The 22,723-nt window shown below is 40.9% G+C and overlaps 1 protein-coding gene across 1 annotated transcript; it reads left to right on the top strand.

The window, feature by feature from the left end:
* Window positions 1-12,018: 12,018 nt before the first annotated feature.
* Window positions 12,019-17,940, top strand: mex3b (mex-3 RNA binding family member B). Its single transcript, XM_078260404.1, has 2 exons — window positions 12,019-12,653; window positions 15,187-17,940. The coding sequence occupies exons 1-2, from the start codon at window positions 12,434-12,436 to the stop codon at window positions 16,578-16,580; spliced, it is 1,614 nt and encodes a 537-aa protein (XP_078116530.1). The 5' UTR covers window positions 12,019-12,433; the 3' UTR covers window positions 16,581-17,940.
* Window positions 17,941-22,723: the final 4,783 nt, after the last annotated feature.

Genomic DNA, 22,723 nt, shown 5'->3' with positions numbered 1-22,723 from the left:
ACTTTCTTTGCAAATGTTAGCTTGATTGTTGTGCGATTCAGTGCGAAAATAAATGGAAACGCCTTAAAATGTGACAAAACTGTTTTTAGCGAACTTCAGATAATTCGATTGTCAAGTGGATGGAAACATAGCTAGTTACAAGTTACCCTCTGAGGACGAAAGACTCACCAAAGACTCACCAAAGATTCATCGATGTTTGACCAAACTCCTACTCAAAAAGCGATATTACAAAATTTCATTTTAGACATTTATTTACTATTTTAATCATATATAACATATATAAAAGACTTTGGTAAACTTATTTCAAGCACCAACACAACTCGTACAACACATCATAAGTTAAGGTTTGTTTTCAAAAGAGATTTCAGGGATTTCCAAAAGCCAACATCAACGTTGGAACATTTTGATATGAAACACATGGTGAGCAGATATATGCAAATACCCTAAAAAGGTAAATTTAAGAAGATTTGTGAGAATGCCCCTAAGGGTTAGAGGGTTAGGCTGAATCTCATTTCTCTGTCTTACCCCTTCCCCTTAGTTTTGCACGTTCACGTGAGAGTAAGGGCTATCCCAATTCTCGTTTTGATCGAGGGGTAGGGCTATGGGGAGGGGTAGATATCCCTTAAAACCAAGCAAAGTCGCGAGCTTACTTGAAACCGAGGAGTACCCAGAATACACTGCGCAACCGGCAACAATGGCGGCCAGATCAACCAGAGAGTCCTATAAATGTGAGTATTTTCGGCTTAAATAATGGATTAAAAAATTACGACAGTCTTGTTTTGTGTTCTACACAGTCCTGTACATATATATTTGCAACCATGTTCTTAATTGAAACGTTTTTTAAAAATTGCTAGTTTGCTAGGCAAAACGTTACATTGCACTAAACTCCATTAGCAGCGAATTTCGTTTGATATTAGTGCATAACACTACTTGCTTTGCTACCGTCCTGTATCACACAGGGATGCCGGAGGAAACAGCTGATCCAGTTTCGGGCTGAAAACGAGCAGAAGTTTCTTAAATCAAAATATGCTGCAAAGCAACTATGGGAGTGAGTCATGCGTTCATATTGTAGCCATTCGTTATTGTATTGGTACTGTATTATTGTAATCATTTGTAATTCATTCCTGTTTATGCACCTGCATATTGGTTGGTTATGATACAGGACACTAATGAAAGAAATGGGGTTGGAGGGAAAGGTTACTGGCCAACAGGCATCAGACACAGTCTGATGTCTGGAATTTCAGAATAGCTGTAGCTTTTTTGTTTGTTTGTGGTCTTATGTGTCTTTTTTTGAGTTTTATACATTTGAGTGCCTTTTTTATATGTGTGTGACATGTAAGTTATGGTTCTAATAGTTGATAATGGTTCTGTAATATAATATATTTTTATATATGTTTTTGCCTGTTATGTTTACTTTATTGAGCAATAAAGACAGATTTTTGTTAACAAAGAGAGTGTTTTTTTGAACATCAATGACATTCAAAACAGTGATAATTGAAACATATACAACACACCATGTAGTGTGTATAACAATATTTATTAATAGACCTAAGTAGAACACAGAAAGAACATCTGCACCACCACCACCAAAGTGAACATAAAAGAACTATAAAATATATACATGCATATGACACTGTTGTCAAAACCCACGCAATCGACATACACACACTTGCAGACGGCATCTTGGAAGTTTGTGATCAATTGTTGCCTCTGGTGACGTAGCAGCCAGCTAGCGACGATGTATGGTGACGTAACCCTAACCAAGTGGTGTCTCATTTCTTAGGGATATGTTTTCACCCCTAGCCTACCACTCTGTTTTGAGGGACAAGGGCTAGTGGTAAAACAAAGGTGTAGGGGAAGGGGAGAAATGGGATTCAGCCTTAAAGTGTAGTTTTCAGCTGATATTTTCATTCAACTAATACCAAAAAAAACTCTGAGTGACTTTCCCGCTGTGTTTATTGTGCCAGTTGATGTCGCGATAACGATTAAAAAACGGTATATATTGTGCAAACACTTCAAAGCAGGCTGCCCCGCTGCATGTATGTGGAATAAAAACCATTCACTTTCTCCCGCACTAACATCAAGAAGTAGATTAAAAACAACACACACACAAAAAGAGAATACATGCATACTGATGAGCTCATACCCAACTTCAGTTACCTTTCCCTCTCCAGCTGTCAACAAGAAGAGGAAATCATCCTTCCTTTATCATCTGTTATTTGCCAGAATGCCATGCAGAACACCCGCCAATTATGTTCTTGACTTGAAAACGATTTCATCCTACTCAAGACATCCTCAGTGACAGCTCCCGTCGTCAAGCCTCAACTCTTTCAAGGGTTTTTGTTTGTTTTGGTTTCTGCGGTGTGTGGATTAGTGGCAGGAAGATTAATACTATTTACACACCGAATGATTCCCCTGATTAGAACAAAGAGGCTTTCACTTCAGTGGTTGCATACACAAAAAAACTGTAAGGAAAGAAGCTTTCCTGTGTAGAAATGCACCACAACCCAAACCAGTGTCCCATTTTCCTTTGTCTAACCTTGAGTCTGGATCGGGTTAAAGTGGAAAAAAAGGCAGGAACCTCCAATATATCAGATGGAGATGGAAGGATGTAGTGTGCTTGGGTGGTTTAGGGACCGGCTGGCACGTAGCACACACATGCGCGCGCACACACACACACACACACACACACACACACACACACACACACACACACACACACACACACACACACACACACACTAACCCTGAGACCACGTTGTGGGGTTAGGGGTATACATACAACATAAAACCCACCTCTTTCAAGCCGAAGAGCAGAGTTCAACAAAATACTTTCACCCAGAAAACGCTTGTTCGTTCCTCGGGAGTGTTTTAATCCAAACCACGGTCTTTTTCCTAAACTCAAAGGACAAAACGAACCTAGGGGTTATTAACAGATGTGTACCCACTCTGTCGCTCTCTGGGACATGTTTTCATGCTAATCAAATGTGTTTGTAACTTGAAAGACGCTAGCACAGACTGCTGATTAGCTTACAACACTAGTATTCAGGGCACAGGGAAAGTAAAAACAAATCATCATCAAATAAATCTCTATTTATACCACTAAAAAGGCTCAAAATATCACCACACTTCATCGGTAGCATAATGAGGGTCCCTAAATGTTAACCGAAGCATTAAGAACTTTGTAAGTGTACAGTTTATTGAAAATATATATTATAAAGACACTCGCGTTCATGTTTACATGCCACCGCCGTCTTGAAAACCAGTCATGACTTACAGCTGGCGATGCAAACTAAAATCAAAAGCAATTTGCTCAATATATCTGAAATAATCGCACTCTGCATAACTTGTCTAGTGTACTTACTCAGTGGATAACTGTCCATCTGGTCCCTCCAGTCTGGGTCGTCGTCTCCAATTTATTTTCGGGACATGGAAAAAAGTTTGAAGTACAGCCCTGTTTATCAGAGAGGGGAAATCTTCAGACTGCACAAAACACTGCGTGGGTGTTGCGACGCAACAGGTCCCACTCCGTGCAACACAGACACTTCTGTTCGGTGGCCATAGCTTCACAATGTCCGCAGGTACACCACCAGTTTCCCAAAGTACGAGGCTGTGTTGCGGCATTGACTACCGGTAGCTCTCTCTCTCTCGTAGCCCTTTATACTATATATTTATATATATATATATATACTATACCCGAATACTAGCACTGTAAGCTAATCAGCAGTCCATACTAGCGTCTTTCAAGCTACAAACACATTCGATCAGCATGTTGCAGAGAGCGACAGAGTGGGTACACATCTGTTAATAACCCCTAGGTTCGTTTTCTTGAACTAGTTGTTTTGGTGCCTAAATTTAACTGTCATCTCCGCATGACACTCACTTTTTCTGGCTTAACTCCACTACCATGGCCCCTGAAAGTACCATCATCTGGCGGTGCCTCCGGCTCAAAGTCACCTATTGGCGGCTAAACGACTGCCGCTGGTAGCCGGCGTCCCAGAGCTCTGTAGCGGCTAAATACAACCAGCAACTGCTGCTCTGATTTTATCGTTGTATCGATATCGTGTTCATGTTACAGCAATTTACTTAGTTTAAAAGACTTCTATTTTAGGTATATAATATATGGTCTATTGGTGAAGTAGCATTGATCACTTTGAGGGGGGGGATACATTTTGTCCCCACTGGGGATAAAAATTATTCAGCAGAGGCAGGGATATGTAGACCAGAAAGGGGGAAATCCCACGCATCCCCCCAGGCAAATCACACCCTGCGTTTTTTAATGTCCTGTGGTAGGATTGTGCTGAGGCTTTTCTCTGACAAAAATAGCAGGGAAATTATTTTATTTCAGCTACATGATACCCTCTAAACTAGGGTTGCACAATATATTTTTTTTTTTTATCGTCATCGCGATATCAACTGGCACATTAAACACATCGCGAAAGGCTGCGACACATCCCGAATGACACATTTTTTTGTGTTAGTTTAGAGAAAATATCAAAATAATAAAAAGTGCACTTTGAAATGTGTATGTATATATATATATATATATATATATATATATATATATATATATTTGTGATGCTTTTTATATTCAGTTCATTGGTAAGATATCTGGTTAAGATTTGTAACCTTGTTAATATTCTTTGATTACTTGTATCAGCACATTATTGAAAAGTTTCAAATGATAGCAGCCTATAGGAACCCTGATGCATCCAGGGTCGCTCAACATTGTAAACTGGGGCGGCCTCTAACTCACCCAGTAAGAGTGCTCGCCCCCCATGAGTCCTGCACAATTTGAATTGTAAAACCATTTTTATGGTAACATGGCATTAAGAATATTTGAACATGTTGGAATATACAGTATATTTCAACAAGTTAGTAGTAGTACGATTCTGTTGGTGCATCCAGATGACACAAGCCTTCGGTGAGCCCGCACCACCCCCACCCCTCCTCCACACAGTTATTAGTAGCCAAGGAGGACACGGAGGATTAAAAAAACATGATGAACTCTTCAGAAGAGGTCATTATCTTCACTTGAGTTTCTGCGCTAAAGACTACATCAATTTCTAAACACAGCCAGACAAATACAGAGAGTTTTGTGGAACTTCTTAATTAGCTTTGCATTGGTCTCGCTTTGCCAGACCTTCCTCCACCGCAGCGCTGCATAGGAGGGTCTGGCTAGTCCACACAACATTCCGGGATGAGAGAAAAACGTGCTCTGGTTTATTGGCATTTCTTTCCACCAATCACAATCGTCTTGGTCAGCGCTAAGCACCGTACGGAGCAACGCGCCGCTGCAAAATAGCCTCGGGAAGGAACTTGTTTTGGTGGAATGTGTACGTTCAAAAGTTGTTTTAGTCGTGCAACATAAAACTCAGATAGTGAGATAGTCTAGCTAGCTGTCTGGATTTACCCTGCAGAGAGCTGAGAAAAGATTAACCATAGTCCTCATAAATCCACCGGAGTTTAAAATGCCAACACAAAGGAAGCCCAAGGCAACGGATATCCGGCCTAAATGAGTGAAACCCGTCGAAATTTTCGTCTACAACGGAGCAATCCCGGAAGCGTAACGTCGAGGATATAGACTAGCTTTGCATCAACTCATTTGGCAATGGCTTGAATGTAACGAACGTTCATTAATGTAAAAAATTACGCACTAAAGCTTTAACAGTGGTGTGGGGGGGGAACTTCTTTTTAACTACGGATGCAAGGGTACAAGTATTATGTAAGTCAACATTAGCTCTACATGCTTGTGCAGGTTTGATGTCGAGTTTTTATAAGCTGCTAGTTTGGGTTTCTCTGCACAAACACAGCTTACACTGCATAATAAAGCTGTTGCCTTTCTTGCACCTGAAGCCAAAGTGGTCGCTGAAATATGGCCAGGGGTTCACTTTATTTCCTTTGAGTTCATTTCAGCAGAATTTAACAGGATTTCGCTTATAGCTTGTGATTTTAGCGTTAGTGAATCCTGACCATCATCCACTGCAGTAGCCTAATTTCAGGTACGCGATTTTTTCCTTGCATGTTTTATTTACTTAGCTCACTAACGGATGTGCGAGGTGTAGCGTTTGAAAAAAAATGTCATAAACGGCTTGCCAGATTGTATGTCTATACTAGAAAATTGGGAAAGTAGCTGAACTTTCTGGAGGGCTCCTAAGAAGCTTTGTGCTGGGCAGAGACGTGTATGTATGGTGTTGTCATTTATACATATGCCTATTTGGTTTATTGTCTATTTTGTTATTATTTTGTTGAATGGTCTGGAATATTGTGGTTACTGTGTCATCTTTTCTTGATTTTTGTCTGGGTGGGTGGTGATGATGAAGGGGGGCAGGGAGGAGGGTGTTCATGTTGCAAGTTGTATGTTTTGCATGTTGTTCAAAAAAAATGTGATCACAAAAAAAATGTAGCAAAGTACAATACTTCAAATAAAACATACTTAAGTAAAAATACATCTTTTAAAAACTACTTTAAAAAGTAGAAGTACGGAAGAAAACTCAATTACAGTAATGCAAGTAATTGTCAGTTTGTTACGTTCCACCTCTGCCTATGGGAGTATGCATGTGTGTGTATGTATATGAGGTCAGGGTGTGAGGGGAGGAGCGTGCAGACAGGCTATATCTTGTGACCTGCAGTTCACCATGACCCAGTGTTTGTGTCTGTGTCAGCCCTGCAGCTACAGCACAGTGACTGGCAGAGCAATCACTAAGCCCTGTCTGTCTCCGTTGCTCTCTCAGTAAGAGCAGAATAAGCTTTTCTTCCTCTCATTAAAAGGCATACGGGTAATCGCCTCTAAGCAGCTGGCTAACGCCTAATACCAAACAACAAGTATCAGCCATGGCGCTGCGATCAGCGTCTGTCTGGGCTTAAGAAAGAGCAGTGGACACACTGTGGGCCTGTGCAACGCCCCGATAGCACCAGGCTCTTAATTTAATTCAGTAGCACTTTATTTTATCAGGCCCTCAAAGCTTTGGGAAAATTTTACACCAGCTCTGTGGACACAAACAAACGGTAGAGAGATGGAAATGTACAGTAGATAAACTCAGCTGCAAGCAAGTCTTGCTTTGGGTTTATTTCTCTACAAGGAACAGAAGCAAGGATTCAGTGCAACGGTCAGGTGCAGCCAACTTAAATACAGAGATTTTATTCAAACAAACTGACAGTAGCTTAGCTTAGCTAGATATCACAGCTACATAATCATCTGATTCGACATGTGTTGGATATCAGATTTGGTGCTAAGATAGAATTATGTTTTTGAGAGATTTAGTCACATAAGAGAACTAAACAATCTTTGTAAAAAAAAAAGATGAATACATATTTTCAATTTCACATTAGGTTCTACTATATTTGTGTGTATGCTAATGCTGAGTAATTCCAGATGTTAAATATAATATTGTGATAGTAGAGCCCACTTTGTACCCCAGAGCAGTCTGCTCTGAAAACAAATGAACTTTCATTGGTTCTCAGCTGGTTCCAGAGGGTTCCCCAGCAAAATGGAAGCAATTTATACTTGAAGTGAATTCCTTCAACCATATGGTCAAAAGCTACCAAATGAAACTTCTGGTGAGATTGTTTTTCAACTTCTAATTTTAAGGTAAAGAATGAACTTTGAACCTCGATTTATAAGCCAAACATGGACAAGAGCTGAAAGTACTTAAAGCTGGGATAAGCAGTTTATTTGTTTGTGTTGTTGGGCAAAACTTCCATAATAATCTTTCAAGCGGTCTGAGAAAAAATCCTGGTTTGGATGGCAGCAGCCTGCTACGAGGACCAGAGGCCGATGCTGTGGCACTGCCTACTGGTGTGAGAGGAAACGTAAATGCAGTAGACCAGCCGGTAGTTTAGCATTCTGCTAAGCATAGCTCACCGCTGCGGCTAATTCAAGTTCATGTTTCTATAGCTAGCTAGAGCCTCGAATCACAGTATGTCATCTGAAAAAGCTTTACAAGAAAATGGAACGGTCATTCTCATATAATTGCTGTTATATAACAGCATGCTATCTGGATGAAATGAAATTACTGTATGAAGACGCAGGTGAAGGTCTCACTCTATATCAAATTCTGGCATTTAAAAAAAATGTTATTATACCTCCTGCAGCTTTAATGATTTAATCTGCTGATGAAGAATATGTGATATGATGGAAAGCTCCAGAACAACCATGGACCTTGAAGTGAGATATTTTTGTCAACTAATTTTGTGATTAAATTCACCTCCTACATTTTAGCATGTGGAGTTGTAAGGTAACTTTTTATATGGAAAAAATGATACTGTATATCACTGGGTAATTATCTATGAATCAGTGGTTGGGACCCCCACAGGGGGTCGCAAGTTATTTCTAGCAGTGTGAAGAGGGCTTGGAACCTTCATCATAGGAAATAACATTTGGAATGATCAGGCAATATGTTTATATAGGCCATGTTTCCCCAAAAGAATTTCCAGACATCTCTTTGGGAATGACGATAAAATACATGAGTACAATATGAGTCAAAATCGTATCAAATGTGTGTCAAAAGTGTTCATCTATCTGAAGTCCAAGATTTATTTTTTAAAGTACGGGAAACATTTTGCCTAAATAGAATTGATTAGATTGAGGACTTCTAGGAATTGGGAGGGGGTGGTAGCGGGGAGAGGGGGAGAGGGGGAGCTGAGGTGTCAAATATTAACAAGAGGGTCCCATCTCATCACCTCCTCCAGTCCCAGAGCGGCTCCTCATTAGCATTGGTATTGTGCTCCAGGAGTGAGGTGTCAAAGCAAAGTGCTTCTGGTCTCAACGGTTTTGAATCGGCTTGAAATCCCCTTTGTGTTGGCCAACCGCCCTAGCCCCGTACCCACCCCCCACCATCCTCCCGCCTCTCTCGTTCTATGGCCATCCACAAAAGCCACCAACTCATCACCCTGCAATGTCTTCCAAGTTTAGCCAAAATAATATGCAAACGGCCTGTAGCTATTGTCATCAGCACTGCACTGCTGGATCTGAGGTGTATTAAAGGCCTTTTTCTTTTTTTTAATGATTAACACTCGCTTAGAAAAAAAATAAGAAAAGATGACCTAACAACCATACATTCAAGACAATATAATAAAATAGTTACCAAATAGACCCTAAACTGCATACCAAATAAACATACTGTATGTTTATGTAATAATACATAAACATACACAGCACACAGCTATTTAAAGACTTTTTTCAAACATGTTTACATGAAGGCTGGAAGGCTTTCCATATTCCAATAGGACTCCCTTACCAAGTTAAAATAAAAATGATTATCACTGTATAATAAATGTTAAAAACCACCTTAGGAATATCACATGATCAGAAGACTTTAGTGAAAGCAACGTGATAACACTACTGCTCACACACAAGAGTATTTGAGTTCATGGGAAATTAAAACAATAACCATATCATCGCTATTTGAAAAGCCTGTATCTCCAAAACATCAACTTTTCATGAGCTAATAGTTTTTCCGCTTTGTGTCAATGCATTTTTCAGAGAATTCAATGGATTTTAATATGGTTTATTTATAGCTTGTAGTTTGTCTGAAACACTCAAAATCTAAATTTGGAGTCACCATGGTGCCATAGCTGCAAGTCCCAATGTGAATGAATAAATATACATTTCATTTTCAAAAATGATCCTAACTCAAGATTCACTTACTTAGGAGATACAATAAATTTCTCCATTTTATAAAAACAGTAAACGTTTTCAATATAAATAAATAGTGATTGGCGCAAATTAATTAAATCCGTTAGTTGATTCTTTACGTTTATGCTTTTATTCCTGGTATTCTTAAAAATGTTGTCCACTTACATTTTCTCATGAGCTAATATACTCTTTCATAGCCTTTATGTTCTGTTTAACACACTCATATGTATTATAGCATGAGACATTATGCTGAAGAGTTTTTATTTACATTTTTTTTCTTTTTCAAATGAATGATTAATGAAAAAGTTGTGTGTACTGACTTAGCCAGTGCAGTGTCATTAATCTAGTTTCCTTTCTAAAGGTTAAAAAAAGTTATCTAATTTTAAACTAACTGCATACTATAATCCTATCTGGACTTTACATCCTCATATGTTTGTGGTCCCACTGCTGTGATCTCCATTTTTTAGCTAAATTGAAATTCCGTGCAAATCTAACTTTCTGCAACAATGTGTGCCTTTTCTGCATCAAGTTATGGTGCAAATGTCTGCAAATTATTATTAGATATTTGGGGTTGGTTGCACTGGCCAGTCTGTAGCACACTTCTGAAACATATCATCAGTTCAAATATGTTTAAAAGTAGTTTTCATAAAATAAAGAAAAGTCACATGGTATCAAGCTGATAAAATAATGTGATGTACAGTATGTGTTTTGAGCAGTTAACTAGCCTGGGACCCAGGTCACAAGGGCCCCAAATACAACATTAGGGTTAATGTGAAATGTTTTCCCCCAATCTGTACATTTTGCTGACAGGTTAAATGTCCCTTATATTCAGCTTCAACTGTTGGTTGTTTATTGTTGTCTGTAACTGCAAATCAGCAAACGTTCTTTGGCAAAAAAAAGGGTGGTCACGGTTGTGTGATATTAATAAGAGAGGAGGTCTTAAACTCTTAATCATGAGATGTTTGTGAAAGTTCTCTACTCCAGAGTGAAAAACAGATTTACAGATATAGTCCATAAATACACAGGTTTCCTGTTTACAAACATTACAGGGTGCGTGCGCATACCAGGGGCAGAAAGCCAGATTGGTGAGCTGGTCCGCTACTGCAAAGACCTTAAGTATTGAAGCTTTCCTTATTGTTTGTATATAACTGCTGACTCAATAAAACGTGATTTTAGTTGGATCTGTTTGTCTGTCTTTAATTTTGCAGTGTTACTGTGATATATATGTATGGCTATAATTATCATTTTAGGCTAATATAATATTCATACTCCATTTCAAAACATCACTGCAGGTTGACTGTTTTTAGCAGCAGAGGTTGATTGTGGGCGAGAGGGCGACAACACTGTCGTGGTTAGCTCGACGAAACTCAACTGCCGCTGTCTTGGCAACGTCAGCTAATGTCCGCTAGCATACAAAGCTAACTATAGCCAGTTAGCTTTGTGTGTAACGTAACAAAAACCCACCCATCTCGTAGGAGCGAAGCTTAATATTTCATTCAATAAAATTATGGTACAAAAGGAGCACTAACGCCACAGGTCTTATGTTGACAACGTGGACGCAGATATAAGAAACTGCGAAGGCAGTCGTAATATTTACCTAGCAGGCTAGGCCAACGCTGTTGTGCTAACATTAGCAAAACATCGGCGTAGCTTTAGCTAGCAGTCTAAACTTGTCTCAAGTCCAGACCTTTAACTGTCTATGGTCCAGACTCGAGTACCACAGCCCTGACAGGTAGATATCACTTAGCTGAGCAACTGAACAAGCTGCAACTTTTCTGATTGATACAATGGGAGCCTGACTCTTACATATGACCCCAATCTGCCCTTCTTATGGCTTGAAGCCATAACCTCTGCCGGTTTTTGGCAAAAGCATGCTTCCCCCTAGGTATGTTAAACATCAGGCACCCATCACTGGCTCTGTTTGTACAATTAACCACGCAACAACTCCTTGGCATTTTGACTTACGCTATGCTGCTACTACTACTAACTACACGAAACACGTCTTCTTTCTGCCCCCCCGGTTGCGTGCGCAAGCAGTGATGACTTTGCCGAGAAATCCATGTATATGTCTATTGATTTATCGAGTTTATATTAGTGTTTATGTCCATTGTTGTGACTTCTAACCGTCTGTGACAGTAAGTAGGCCTACTGTATATTTCATTGCATTAAACATCTTATAGAACTGCCTGATTTTAAAGCAAACAGACAAGGAGTGAGAGACAAAGAGAGAGACAGAGAACAAAGAAGCGGGCGTGTCTTTAGACTTAACCTCGCCCACTCATCGCCCGTGCAGCCAATCAGCTCTCGGATATGCAAATGACCTCGCGGCACCGCATCGTCCCTGCCCAGGCGGTGACGTCACCCGCACATCTCTCTGTCTGGTTCTGCAAGGACTCAGACAGAAGCAACAGAGGACTTGAGGGAAGCCAGCTGGGGAGGGGCCCTTTGTCAGGAAGGAATATTATTACTATCTTCACTGCCGGCTCTGGAATAAATACGCTTTTTCGTCCCTGTTTTTTTTCGTGCAACAGCACAGCCCGGGTCGGCTAGGACCAGGACTTCCAGTTTTTTTTATCGGGAAAACAAAGGGTGTGGATGTTTTTCTGTAGCTCCTTGCACTGTTTTTCTTTCCTCCCGCAGCCGCACTGATTTCCACTGACCAGTTGTCTTTGAGAACCGGGTCCGGTTCCTCTCCCCTCCTCCTCCCCTCTCCTGTCTTCCTCCCCCGTTCACTCCTTCTTTACCCTCCTTCCGTTTGCCTTTTATCCGATCCCGCAACGCTGCAAAGTCGCAAAGATGCCCAGCTCGCTCTTCGCCGACAGCAGCGTCCAGGGAGATGCACTGGACGACCAAAGAGCCCTGCAGATCGCCCTGGACCAGCTCTCTTTGCTCGGCTTGGACAACGACGAGAACTCCCTGTACGACAACCAGGAGCCCCGGAAAAAGAGCGTCAACATGACCGAATGCGTACCTGTTCCCAGCTCCGAGCATGTGGCTGAGATTGTGGGCAGACAGGGTGTGTGTTTCTCTGTTTCTAGTTAGTTAAGCTTTATATCTTCATGTTTCGCAGCTGAGTAGTAACGTGAGCTACACGGCCATGCACCCAAACACAGGTATGAACACGTCCCGAGCTATTATCCTGTGTGGGAGGACAGAATGCCAATACACGCCGGAATACTGCATACGTCTTATCTTAACACGGCATTGCTTCTGTGCACAAGCACTTAACCTGCCTTTTAATATCTATTATCTAAATGTGAAGCTATACTCGTGAATTCGGCATCTCTATAATCCAACAGACAATAAACAGTTCAATAAAACGCGAACTTTTATTAGTGTCTCGCCAGTTAGTAACACATTGTTCCTCCTCTATAAATACATAGTTGTGGGCGACAGCGAGTAGCATAAACCAATTCAAAAAGTTGTCATTTAAGTAAAATAAAAGCCTTTTTAGATGTTTCTGTATATGCCGAATTGAGTGCGCCGAAAAAACTGATACAATACAAAGTCATATTTTCTGATGTGTATACTTTTTTAGGTATGTAAAGGTACACATTTAAAATGTAAAAAAAAATTGAATGGAGTTTAGTTTTGGGAAAAGAGAACGGTACGTAGGCTAGCTAAGTAAACTCCCTGCATCTAAATTACATTACAGACACTTCCAAAACGTCTAGCTAGGCTAAAGTGCAGCAATGGCCGCTGGTTATTTTAATCATTAACGTGATTTGGTAATTTCGGACATGTAACGTTAAGTCACCAAACTCTGAGCTCGCAGGGAACATTGGCTCTTAATAACTCCAGATGTGTCGGTCTTTGTTCATACATGGCTTGCAAATCGTTCCCCGGCTTCATTTAACGTTCAAGCTGTAACGTTACAGGATCAAATTAGGACAACAGTCACGATGTTACCTTGCCACAGGCAGCAGACGCCCATAGCTGCACACACAGACCCAGCTAACACACAGTTGGGCGGTACTTGGTTACATATATGCGGAATCTTTTCCCCTCCCTGCAACACTGCTGCTGTTCTTGTTGTTCCCAGAAAAACAAAGGAACCACATACCCCCACCCTCCACTTTAAAACGACTACAGTCGGACATATGGGTGTAAATAGAGCTGGGCCATATGGAGAATATAAAATATCACGGTATTTTTTTTTGACCAAACACATGATATTGATATTGTAGGATTGACTATTGGTGCTTTCACAAAATATTAAAACACAATGAGAGTTTTGGTAAATAATCACCAATAATGTGGATACAATGACTTAAGTGGGTAAAGGCAAATAATAAAGCCAGTCTGGTTAGTTTAGAAAATGACATCACTCAGCCTTTAAAAACAGGAAAAGACAACTTATACCATACGATATTATATTGATTCTTTGGACACTGATAAGATATTTACTGATCTTAAAGTCTTTTGCGATTTTGATTCTATTCAGGGGCCTGCTATTGATATGAGACAATGTCATATGTCTATTTAACACAGTTACATTTATATCAACTCAAAAAATGTGATTAGTCAGTTTTATAACCGAGCTCTTCCAGGCATTTAAATAAAAAAACAAGCTATTCTTTTGAATGAAAATACAAAATATAAAGTGGGAATCTAAAATCAAGGGGTACCTTACAGACGATATGTATCGATATTTTCACTTTGCATCATTAATATTGGTTTGTGGATCTTTGAATCGATTCGTCGCGATGTATTGTTACACCCCCAGTGGGACATTTTGTCAAGTAGATCTATTTACACCAGATAACCCCCTTTTGTCAGGTTATATCAGGTTACAAAATGGAAATTAAGTCGTGGATTAACTGTGACCTCTGGGATTATTTTAAGCAGGGAGCCTCCATAAAAGAGACCCTATCCTCATTTAACCTACATTCATTTGATACTAACTCATTATGAATTCATGTCAACGGTTAAATTGTCAACGGTTTAAATTGGCTGTGAAGACTGAGTTTAGGTGGGCTTACTCTCCCCTTCATTCCTGGTTATATCACCCTGTCCCACTCAGCGGGCTTTGCTCTACTAATTATGTCATTCTTCTAAGGTTTCCTCAGCCGGTCCCAGTTTGATCATAAAGAGATGTGTGTATGTGCTGTTTGAGGGTGTTGGAATGCAACTTTCTGCACCAGTGCAAGGCTGTGAAGTGATTAAGTAGCTCTCCCCTCTTTCCATAACGCTATTAGTATAAAATAAGGATCAAGAGTCTAACAGCAGCTGTTGTAGATGGCCGACTATATTGTAGTAAAGGAGCAGGGATCATCCCAGACCCAGAAGTGAGCTTTCTTTGAGAGTTATTTTTGTCCCGCTGTATGTTTGTGGTGGTGCAGCATGTGGTTTGAATTTGTTCTCCAAAAAGAGGGGTGGTTTCACCGATTTCTGAGGCCCGCTGGCCTCTTGAAAGAAACCATAATAAACATCCAGCAGCTGTTTGGACTAGTCCATAAGTAATGATTTAAAGCATGACATATTTTTGAGCCGTTGTTATTTTGGAACCTGGCCTCACCTTTCGTCCCTTTTTTGTCTCCCTGCTTCAGGTTGCAAGATCAAAGCGCTGCGAGCGAAGACCAACACCTACATCAAGACGCCGGTTCGAGGCGAGGAGCCAGTGTTTGTGGTGACGGGCCGGAGGGAGGACGTGGCCATGGCCAGGAGGGAGATCATCTCTGCTGCCGAGCACTTCTCCATGATCCGGGCCTCCAGGAACAAAAACACCAGCCTGAATGGGAGCGGCACCCCGGTCCCTGGACCCCCGAACCTGCCCGGACAGACCACCATCCAGGTGAGGGTGCCGTACCGTGTAGTGGGGCTGGTTGTAGGCCCCAAGGGTGCCACCATCAAGCGCATCCAGCAGCAGACCCACACCTACATCGTGACGCCCAGCAGAGACAAGGAGCCGGTGTTCGAGGTGACGGGGATGCCGGAGAACGTAGACAGGGCGCGCGAAGAGATCGAGGCCCATATCGCCATGAGGACGGGGGGCCTCATCGAGCTTCAGGACGAGAACGACTTCCATGCCAACGGGACGGACGTGGGTTTAGATCTGCATGGCCACGCCATCCTGTGGTCCAAGCCCGGCGCCGGGATGACCCCCAGCTCAGCGCGCAAGCCATTCTCCAACTACCGCAACGACTCGTCCTCGTCCCTGGGCAGCGCCTCCACAGACTCCTACTTCGGCAACAATGGCTCGCGCATGGCCGACTACAGCCCCCCCAGCCCGGCGCTCAGCTATACCGCCGCCAACAACAACAACAACGGCAACAACAATAACAACAACATCATCAACGGCAACGGCTTTGTGTACGGGAGTGAGACAATCTCGCCCGACTGCACTGATCTGACATTTGACTCCTCGCCGGGGTTCGACCCCACACCGCCACCGCCGCCGCCGGGCCTCCAGTGGTCCCAGTACGACAGTCGTATGACCCCCTCCTCCACAGGAGGCAGCTCCCCCACCCCCAGCTCCACTTCAGCCATATTCCCCACCAACGCCAACGGGATAGCGGCAAGTCAGAGGCGGGGTAACGGTTGCACCCCACAGCCCAGGCTGTCGCCCCCGCTCCACAGCCACAGTGCCGGTCACGGCGAGCACCAGTTGGCCCGGAGGGTGCGCAGCGACCCGGGCGGAGGCCCGCTCAGTTTCCCCAGCTACTCTTCCCTGCCGGGTCCCCACCTTCCCGGGGTTCCGTGCGACTCCTCGGCGTCGTCGTCGTCGTCGTCGTCCTCCTCCTCCTCCACCTCCTCCGGCACCAGCCGCAAGGGCAGCCGTGACTGCTCGGTGTGCTTCGAGAGTGAGGTCATCGCCGCGCTGGTCCCCTGTGGGCACAACCTCTTCTGCATGGAGTGTGCCAACCGCATCTGCGAGAGGAGCGAACCCAAATGCCCTGTCTGCCACGCCGGCGTCACTCAGGCTATACGTATATTTTCATAAGAAGTGTGACTCTTTTGACTATGTCTCGTCACCGGCGAGAACAAACAAAGACTCTTCGTACTGCTTTAATGGGATCAGCCAATCATCTGTTTTTGGGAAAAGTGTACATAAGTATATATGCATATGTATGTCAGAGGCTGCAGTATCCAGATGAAGGGACAGAGACACCCCCGTTTTTGTAGTTGTTAATAATATACTGTAGCGTGGGGAAATATTTTCAACATCTTAAGTGCATGTTTTAAATATTACAGCATAGTAATCAGTAGTTCTAGTACATTGTACCCTATATTTATGAAGTGGAGAGACACAGTGGGGTCAGGACGGAGGTACTTGAGTCAAACCGTAGACTGTTAGGCGGCAGAGCCCTCCCAGTTTTGCCGATTGAATGTTGTGAGGGGAGGGGGGGGGGGCATGGCTGGGGAACACGGAGGGCTCCAGCCCCGACAGGACGGCTGACTTCCAGAGATACTGCAGCGTGAGGTCAGACACCGCGCGACGGGGTACATATCCTACATGTATAGAATCAATTTCCACACGTTGGACCGTTTTAAATGACATTAATACAGAATCGAAGTATTTTATTCTTTTTTTGACTTGAAAGATTATATTTCTTATCGCCAAGATGTTTACAGATATTTTAATTTAAGTTCAGTGAACTTTTTGTAGCTGGGTTGAAATCTTGTTTATTTTTTAAGTATGGCCTTATGGCATTGATCACTGTATTATTTTAATATCACACGACTGTGGGATGGGAAATCCGAGTCCACAAAATTGTGTATTGCATTTGACAGTATTCTGTTGGGATGGAGTTTTTTTTTTATAGGTTCAGCAAAAAACTAAACAAGAAAGTCTTTTAAAATCTGCTTCACCCAGCATATTTTTTATTCAGTAATATAAAGCATATTTTATTCTATATTATTATGAAACATTGAAATGTACAAAACTTAGTAAGTTGAACACAAAGAAACCGTTTATGCTTTCTAAAAATTTGTATGAATTAGATTCCAGTGGGAATTACAGGCTTCTGTTGCACCACTATAGTTTTAGTATTTCTATTTTAATACATTTGTTTACCACTTGTTTATGTATATGTAGGTGAAGTTACTTGAGCGTAAATGTACTTTATTGAGCAAAGTTTAAGAACAAAGTATATTTTATTTTATGATAAAGGGCCTTTAACCTCATGGTCAAATACTAATATTATATTTGCTGAGACAAGATTTGAAAAATGTATCAAGAGTTTTATTTTTCTGACATTTGAAGTTATACATGATAAAAAAGTAAGACTTAAGTAATGGTGCTACTTCATGTTTTTTTTTTAAGTATTTCTATATAAGTCCAATAAAAACTGGTACATTGACTAGGTGTCTGCTTCTCGTGTTCTTCCTGACCCGTTTACTGTTTATTAATTGTTCTTATGATTATTCCTGACCCGTTAGCTACGTTGGAAACCGTTCCCTATCACAGAAACAGTTCCCTACATAGTAGTGTTTGCCATTTTGTAGTGGTGTTTGAATAATCTGCGCTTAATTTTATTCACTGTATAGTCCACTATAAAATACCCACAATGCACAGCAAATTTGAGTGTACATACGATCCGTATCCCACAATGCAACGCGGTCGTGTTTTCCTGGAGGAGAAGAAGAAGCAGAAGCACCCACGAAAACTGAAAAGGAAAAATGGAGCGGGCTTTCGTTACTAAACAGTACTGAAAATGCAACATATATAGAAGATACAGAAGTGTAAACAGATAGCTAAAAGTAATGGCTAAATAGTTCAAATGATTAGTTATAAGTAATGTACTGGATACATGTTTGAAATAGTTAGCTAAAAGAAACGTTAGTGGATAAATGGTTGAAATATTCAGCTTCGCTCTAAGTAGTAGTAGCCTAGTAGGCTATTAGTAGTATTGCTTACCAAGCCAACCTTATTATTGACAGTTACATTTTATGAGAACTTGTTTTATATAATGAATAGTGATTTGGAACACGGTTGGGAAGCACTGCCCTATATAGTTTACTACTTAATAAACACTCACTATTCCCTACATAATAGTGAGTGAGTGAATGAGTGAATGGTTTCCAACATAGCTGTTGTGTTTCGTTCTGCTGGGACTGAGATCACACAGAGTGAAACATTTTCATTTTTCACATGTAAATAAACAGGCAAAAGTGCAATTTTCTTTTTTATAAATGACAATATACAGAAAAGTACACTATACATACTTGGGAAAGTATCACAAATACAAACGTGTAAAAAACACACACACCGAGGCTGTCTGAGAGTTTACTTAATAAGCTAAATTAAGGGAAGGGAGTTTTTCAAGGATCACACAGAGTGATTGTTAAAGTCTAATAGTTTTCTGAACATTTGATCCCTCTCTGCTTCCTAATCGCAGTTCGGAGGCGGCAGGATTATCACACTGGCCTAATTATTGAGTGTAGGCTGGTCAGACAGAGGGGGACTTGGCCTGCCTTATCACTAATTAGAAGTGCGGGGTGACCTATTCTTAAACAGCTTGCTACGAAGACCATAAGCTGAGACTTCTGAGTAGTGATGGGTCTGGGTTTTGGGGGCAGATGGCCGTCCCACTAGGAGTTCAGGGTCTGTCTGAGGTTTCTGCCTGTTAACCCTTGTGTTGTCTTCGGGTCAAATTTGACCGTTTTTAAAGGTTTTTCACTGTAAAACTTTTTCACCGTAAATTTACAGTAATATACTGTCAGCAGCGTCACCAGTGAACTACTGTTTATTTACAGTAAGCATACTGTTTTTAAAGTTTAAGGTATTTTACTGTAAATAGACATACAGTTTCTTACTGTATTATTTGAATTTACAGTAAAAATACTGGCTGCAGTGTAATTCCCGCCTTTTCCTTTATTTTCCCAAGATGCATTGGTATTAACAGTAAATACCTGTTATCTATGGAGGACTGAAAGTGCCACAATTAAATAAATAAATACACCATTAAATAATTACTTAAATGTGTCATTAATTATTTCAAATATCGATTCATTTGATGTAAAATGCAGATATAATTATTTCACTATTTACATTTACATTTCATGGTCCTGCGTTGCAGTGCTTCATGAATTACTTAAAACTGTCAAACTGACCCATCAAAAGTTGGTAGGCGGAACCTAATGCCTGATTGGTTACCCAATACATCAAGCCAAGACAAATCAATTCCAGATAAGGATCCAGATCAATATGGATTGAAGCAGAGCTACTGAACACATTCCAATACACTGGGTGGCGCTAAAACTCGGTCCTGCTAGCCCCAATGTTGAAACGCCGTACAATGTGCAGGACAAAATGTCCTGCACAAAGCGAATTTGATTGAGGAAGCTCTGAGCAGAACTCCGGCAGCTCAGTCACAGCAGATACCTGCCGCTCAATCACGTACATCTGTCCAAGGTAAGCTAAGTAATTTCATGTTAGCCAGTTGTGCTACAAATTAATGATTCGGGACATACGTGTGGGTTAAATTAGATTGACTCGAAAATGTATTTGTATGCGGTAGGCTCATGACGCTTTGTGCGTGACACATTCATTGTTAATGGGGGGAGCATAAAACTAGTTCGCTAATCGGCTAAATAGTGTTAGCTGGCTTGAGCATCCCAAGATAGAAGTAGAGGCTGTTTTAGCTGACTGGTGACCATTGAGCTGTGACGTTTTTCTGTGTTGCAAGGTAGCAAGGCTCTTTGCACCATATAACATTGGGGCCAGAAGGAATATGACAAGACGACCAGCACAAGTCCAAGTTAGCCGAAGAAGCTACACACACACTGTCTGTTGTTTGGCTGACCACAAGGCGGATATAATTCCAAGTGTACTGTTTAAAGCCCAAGCCCCTTACTTCAGGACTTGGAGAGCAAAAAGTAAAATTTTCAGGTCAGTGCGAAACTAGGCATTTACCAAAACCAAAAAAAGTTTGTACTGTCTGTGGCTTGTTGAAATTATTTGCAGTTCTACTCAGCATTTCTTTTTATAGTGACTCAAACTTAATTGATTTTCATAGTGTGAATAATAGTTATCACAGGCATATTTGCTTAGTTTTAGGTGAGGTGAGTTATGATTTTGTTTTGTTTTTTCTCCAGGGAATGACTACGATCCCATGGTTATAACAAATAAACTGATGGAAGTGTTTCCGAAGCTCCAACAAGCGGGAGGCTTTGAATTTCTAAAACTTGTTGGATCTACTCGCAGTCGAAATCTTGCATTGCTTCAGTGTCCCAGCACTGGATACACCCTTGCCTATCTGAAAGATCCATCGACGATGATTGGACAGGCTACAATCCACATACGTCCACTTCAACAGGATCTACCCTTAGATTGTGTACATAAATTTACAGAGACCTAGTTTAATACACAATCAAAACAAAGATTACTGGTGACTTTTAATCATTAATTAAAAGCCATTTGTTGTTGTTAGGAGAGCTCACGTCCTGCCTCTGGTCCAGTCATCCCCTGCATCACTTGTCAGAAGGAAGTTCCCTTTTCAGAGATGAAGCTGCACAGATTGAGCTGCAATGGGTATGTACTTCCTAAGCAATGCAAGGGTAGCATTTTCATTTTCTTTGGGAATATGTCTCTCTTAGAATAAGAGAGTATGACCATAATTTCAATTGTGTTAACTTCAAGGACACCCATGTAGGAATCAGAAAGAGAACAAGAGGGAGGCCAAAGTGAAGAAAATGATAGTGAGACAGCCCTAGTCAGTGACAATGTTCCAGTGAGGCTTGAAACATCAGCTGAGAGTGCAGTAGTACCAGCAGTGATTGTCAACGAGGAGTTGGATCACAAAGAAACAGACAGTGGTTTGTGTCATCACGATAGTGTTGCTATAAGATTGTGTGTAAGTCAATAGAAAGATAACACCTGTAAGATATAATTAGATAAGATAATACAGTTACAGACAATTAATAACATGCACCTGGGTTTTTCTATTTTTCTTATATTTAGTTTTTGTTCAGAATGCTGTTTTTATGTCAACTCAGCGTTGTGACAGATTCTGAAGATGTTGGGTTTCACCTTTTGTCAGTGAAATGAACAGAATCTTCCTCCTGTTCTGTAGAGTGAGAGGATATCTGTATCTGCAGGTAACATGCCAATTCACAACATGTCTCTCTGGAATAGATAACTTTATTGTTGTTGTTTGTTTAGAATGGAAGCTTATTAAAGAACCCACTCAAGCTGCCAAAGTTTTCAAAGAGAATCTGCTAAGGGAACATGCAACTGGGAAACCACTTAGAATGAAGATGGATGTAAGGGACTCTGAAGAGGACAGGGAACGGGAACATCTCTTATTCTATAAACCGCAGCAAGAATGGGCATGTCCACTTCATTGTACTCTGGTTGGTAAGTAATATAAAGTTTATAATATAAATACATCAGTACAGTTTATACCCCTCAAGTAGCTTATATGGAATTGTTAAATGGGAGAATGGAATGCAAAAAATTATATAATTGATGAAAATATGTTATATATATATATATATATATATATATATATATATATATATATATATATGTGTGTGTGTGTGTGAGAGAATATTGTGCACAATATACTCTTGTTATCTGGAAGATAGATTTCCCTTCCACTCCACCTGCCGCATCACTGGCTTTCTAAGGATGTTCATTGAAACAGGTATAAACACCTTATTTGCTCTCTTTACAAATGCTTCTATGTCTCATGGATAGATATGATCAATTAAAGTTGAACTAAATGTCTTGAATCCATTTTATGACTTTTATCTTCATCAGGTACCCTGGCCCAGCTGCTTTTTATTCTACATATTTTTTCCATTTACTGAAATCAAACAGTTCTGCACCTTCAGTGCTAACAGTACAGCATTCATATAAAAAAGAGAAAGTTCTCTGCGCTTCTGCAGACCACAACAATCCGGTGCAACCAAGGCAGGACAAAAACGGTATAAAGTAACAAAAAATAGCCGGTGCAACACAGATGTCTTCTTACTTGATAGTTTTATTACTTAAGGTGCAAAACAGTGACTAATGTTTCGATGTAGAGTTACATCTTCATCAGAGTCCTTGGAGAGAATGGGCAATGAAGCCCTTAATAAGAGTCATCAACAGGTGCGTAAGATAGATAGATAGATAGATAGATTTTTATTGATCCCAAA

The sequence above is a fragment of the Sander vitreus genome, chromosome 1 (assembly GCF_031162955.1).
Source record: "Sander vitreus isolate 19-12246 chromosome 1, sanVit1, whole genome shotgun sequence".
Lineage (NCBI taxonomy): Eukaryota > Metazoa > Chordata > Actinopteri > Perciformes > Percidae > Sander > Sander vitreus.
This window is presented reverse-complemented; position numbering and strand designations above follow the sequence as displayed.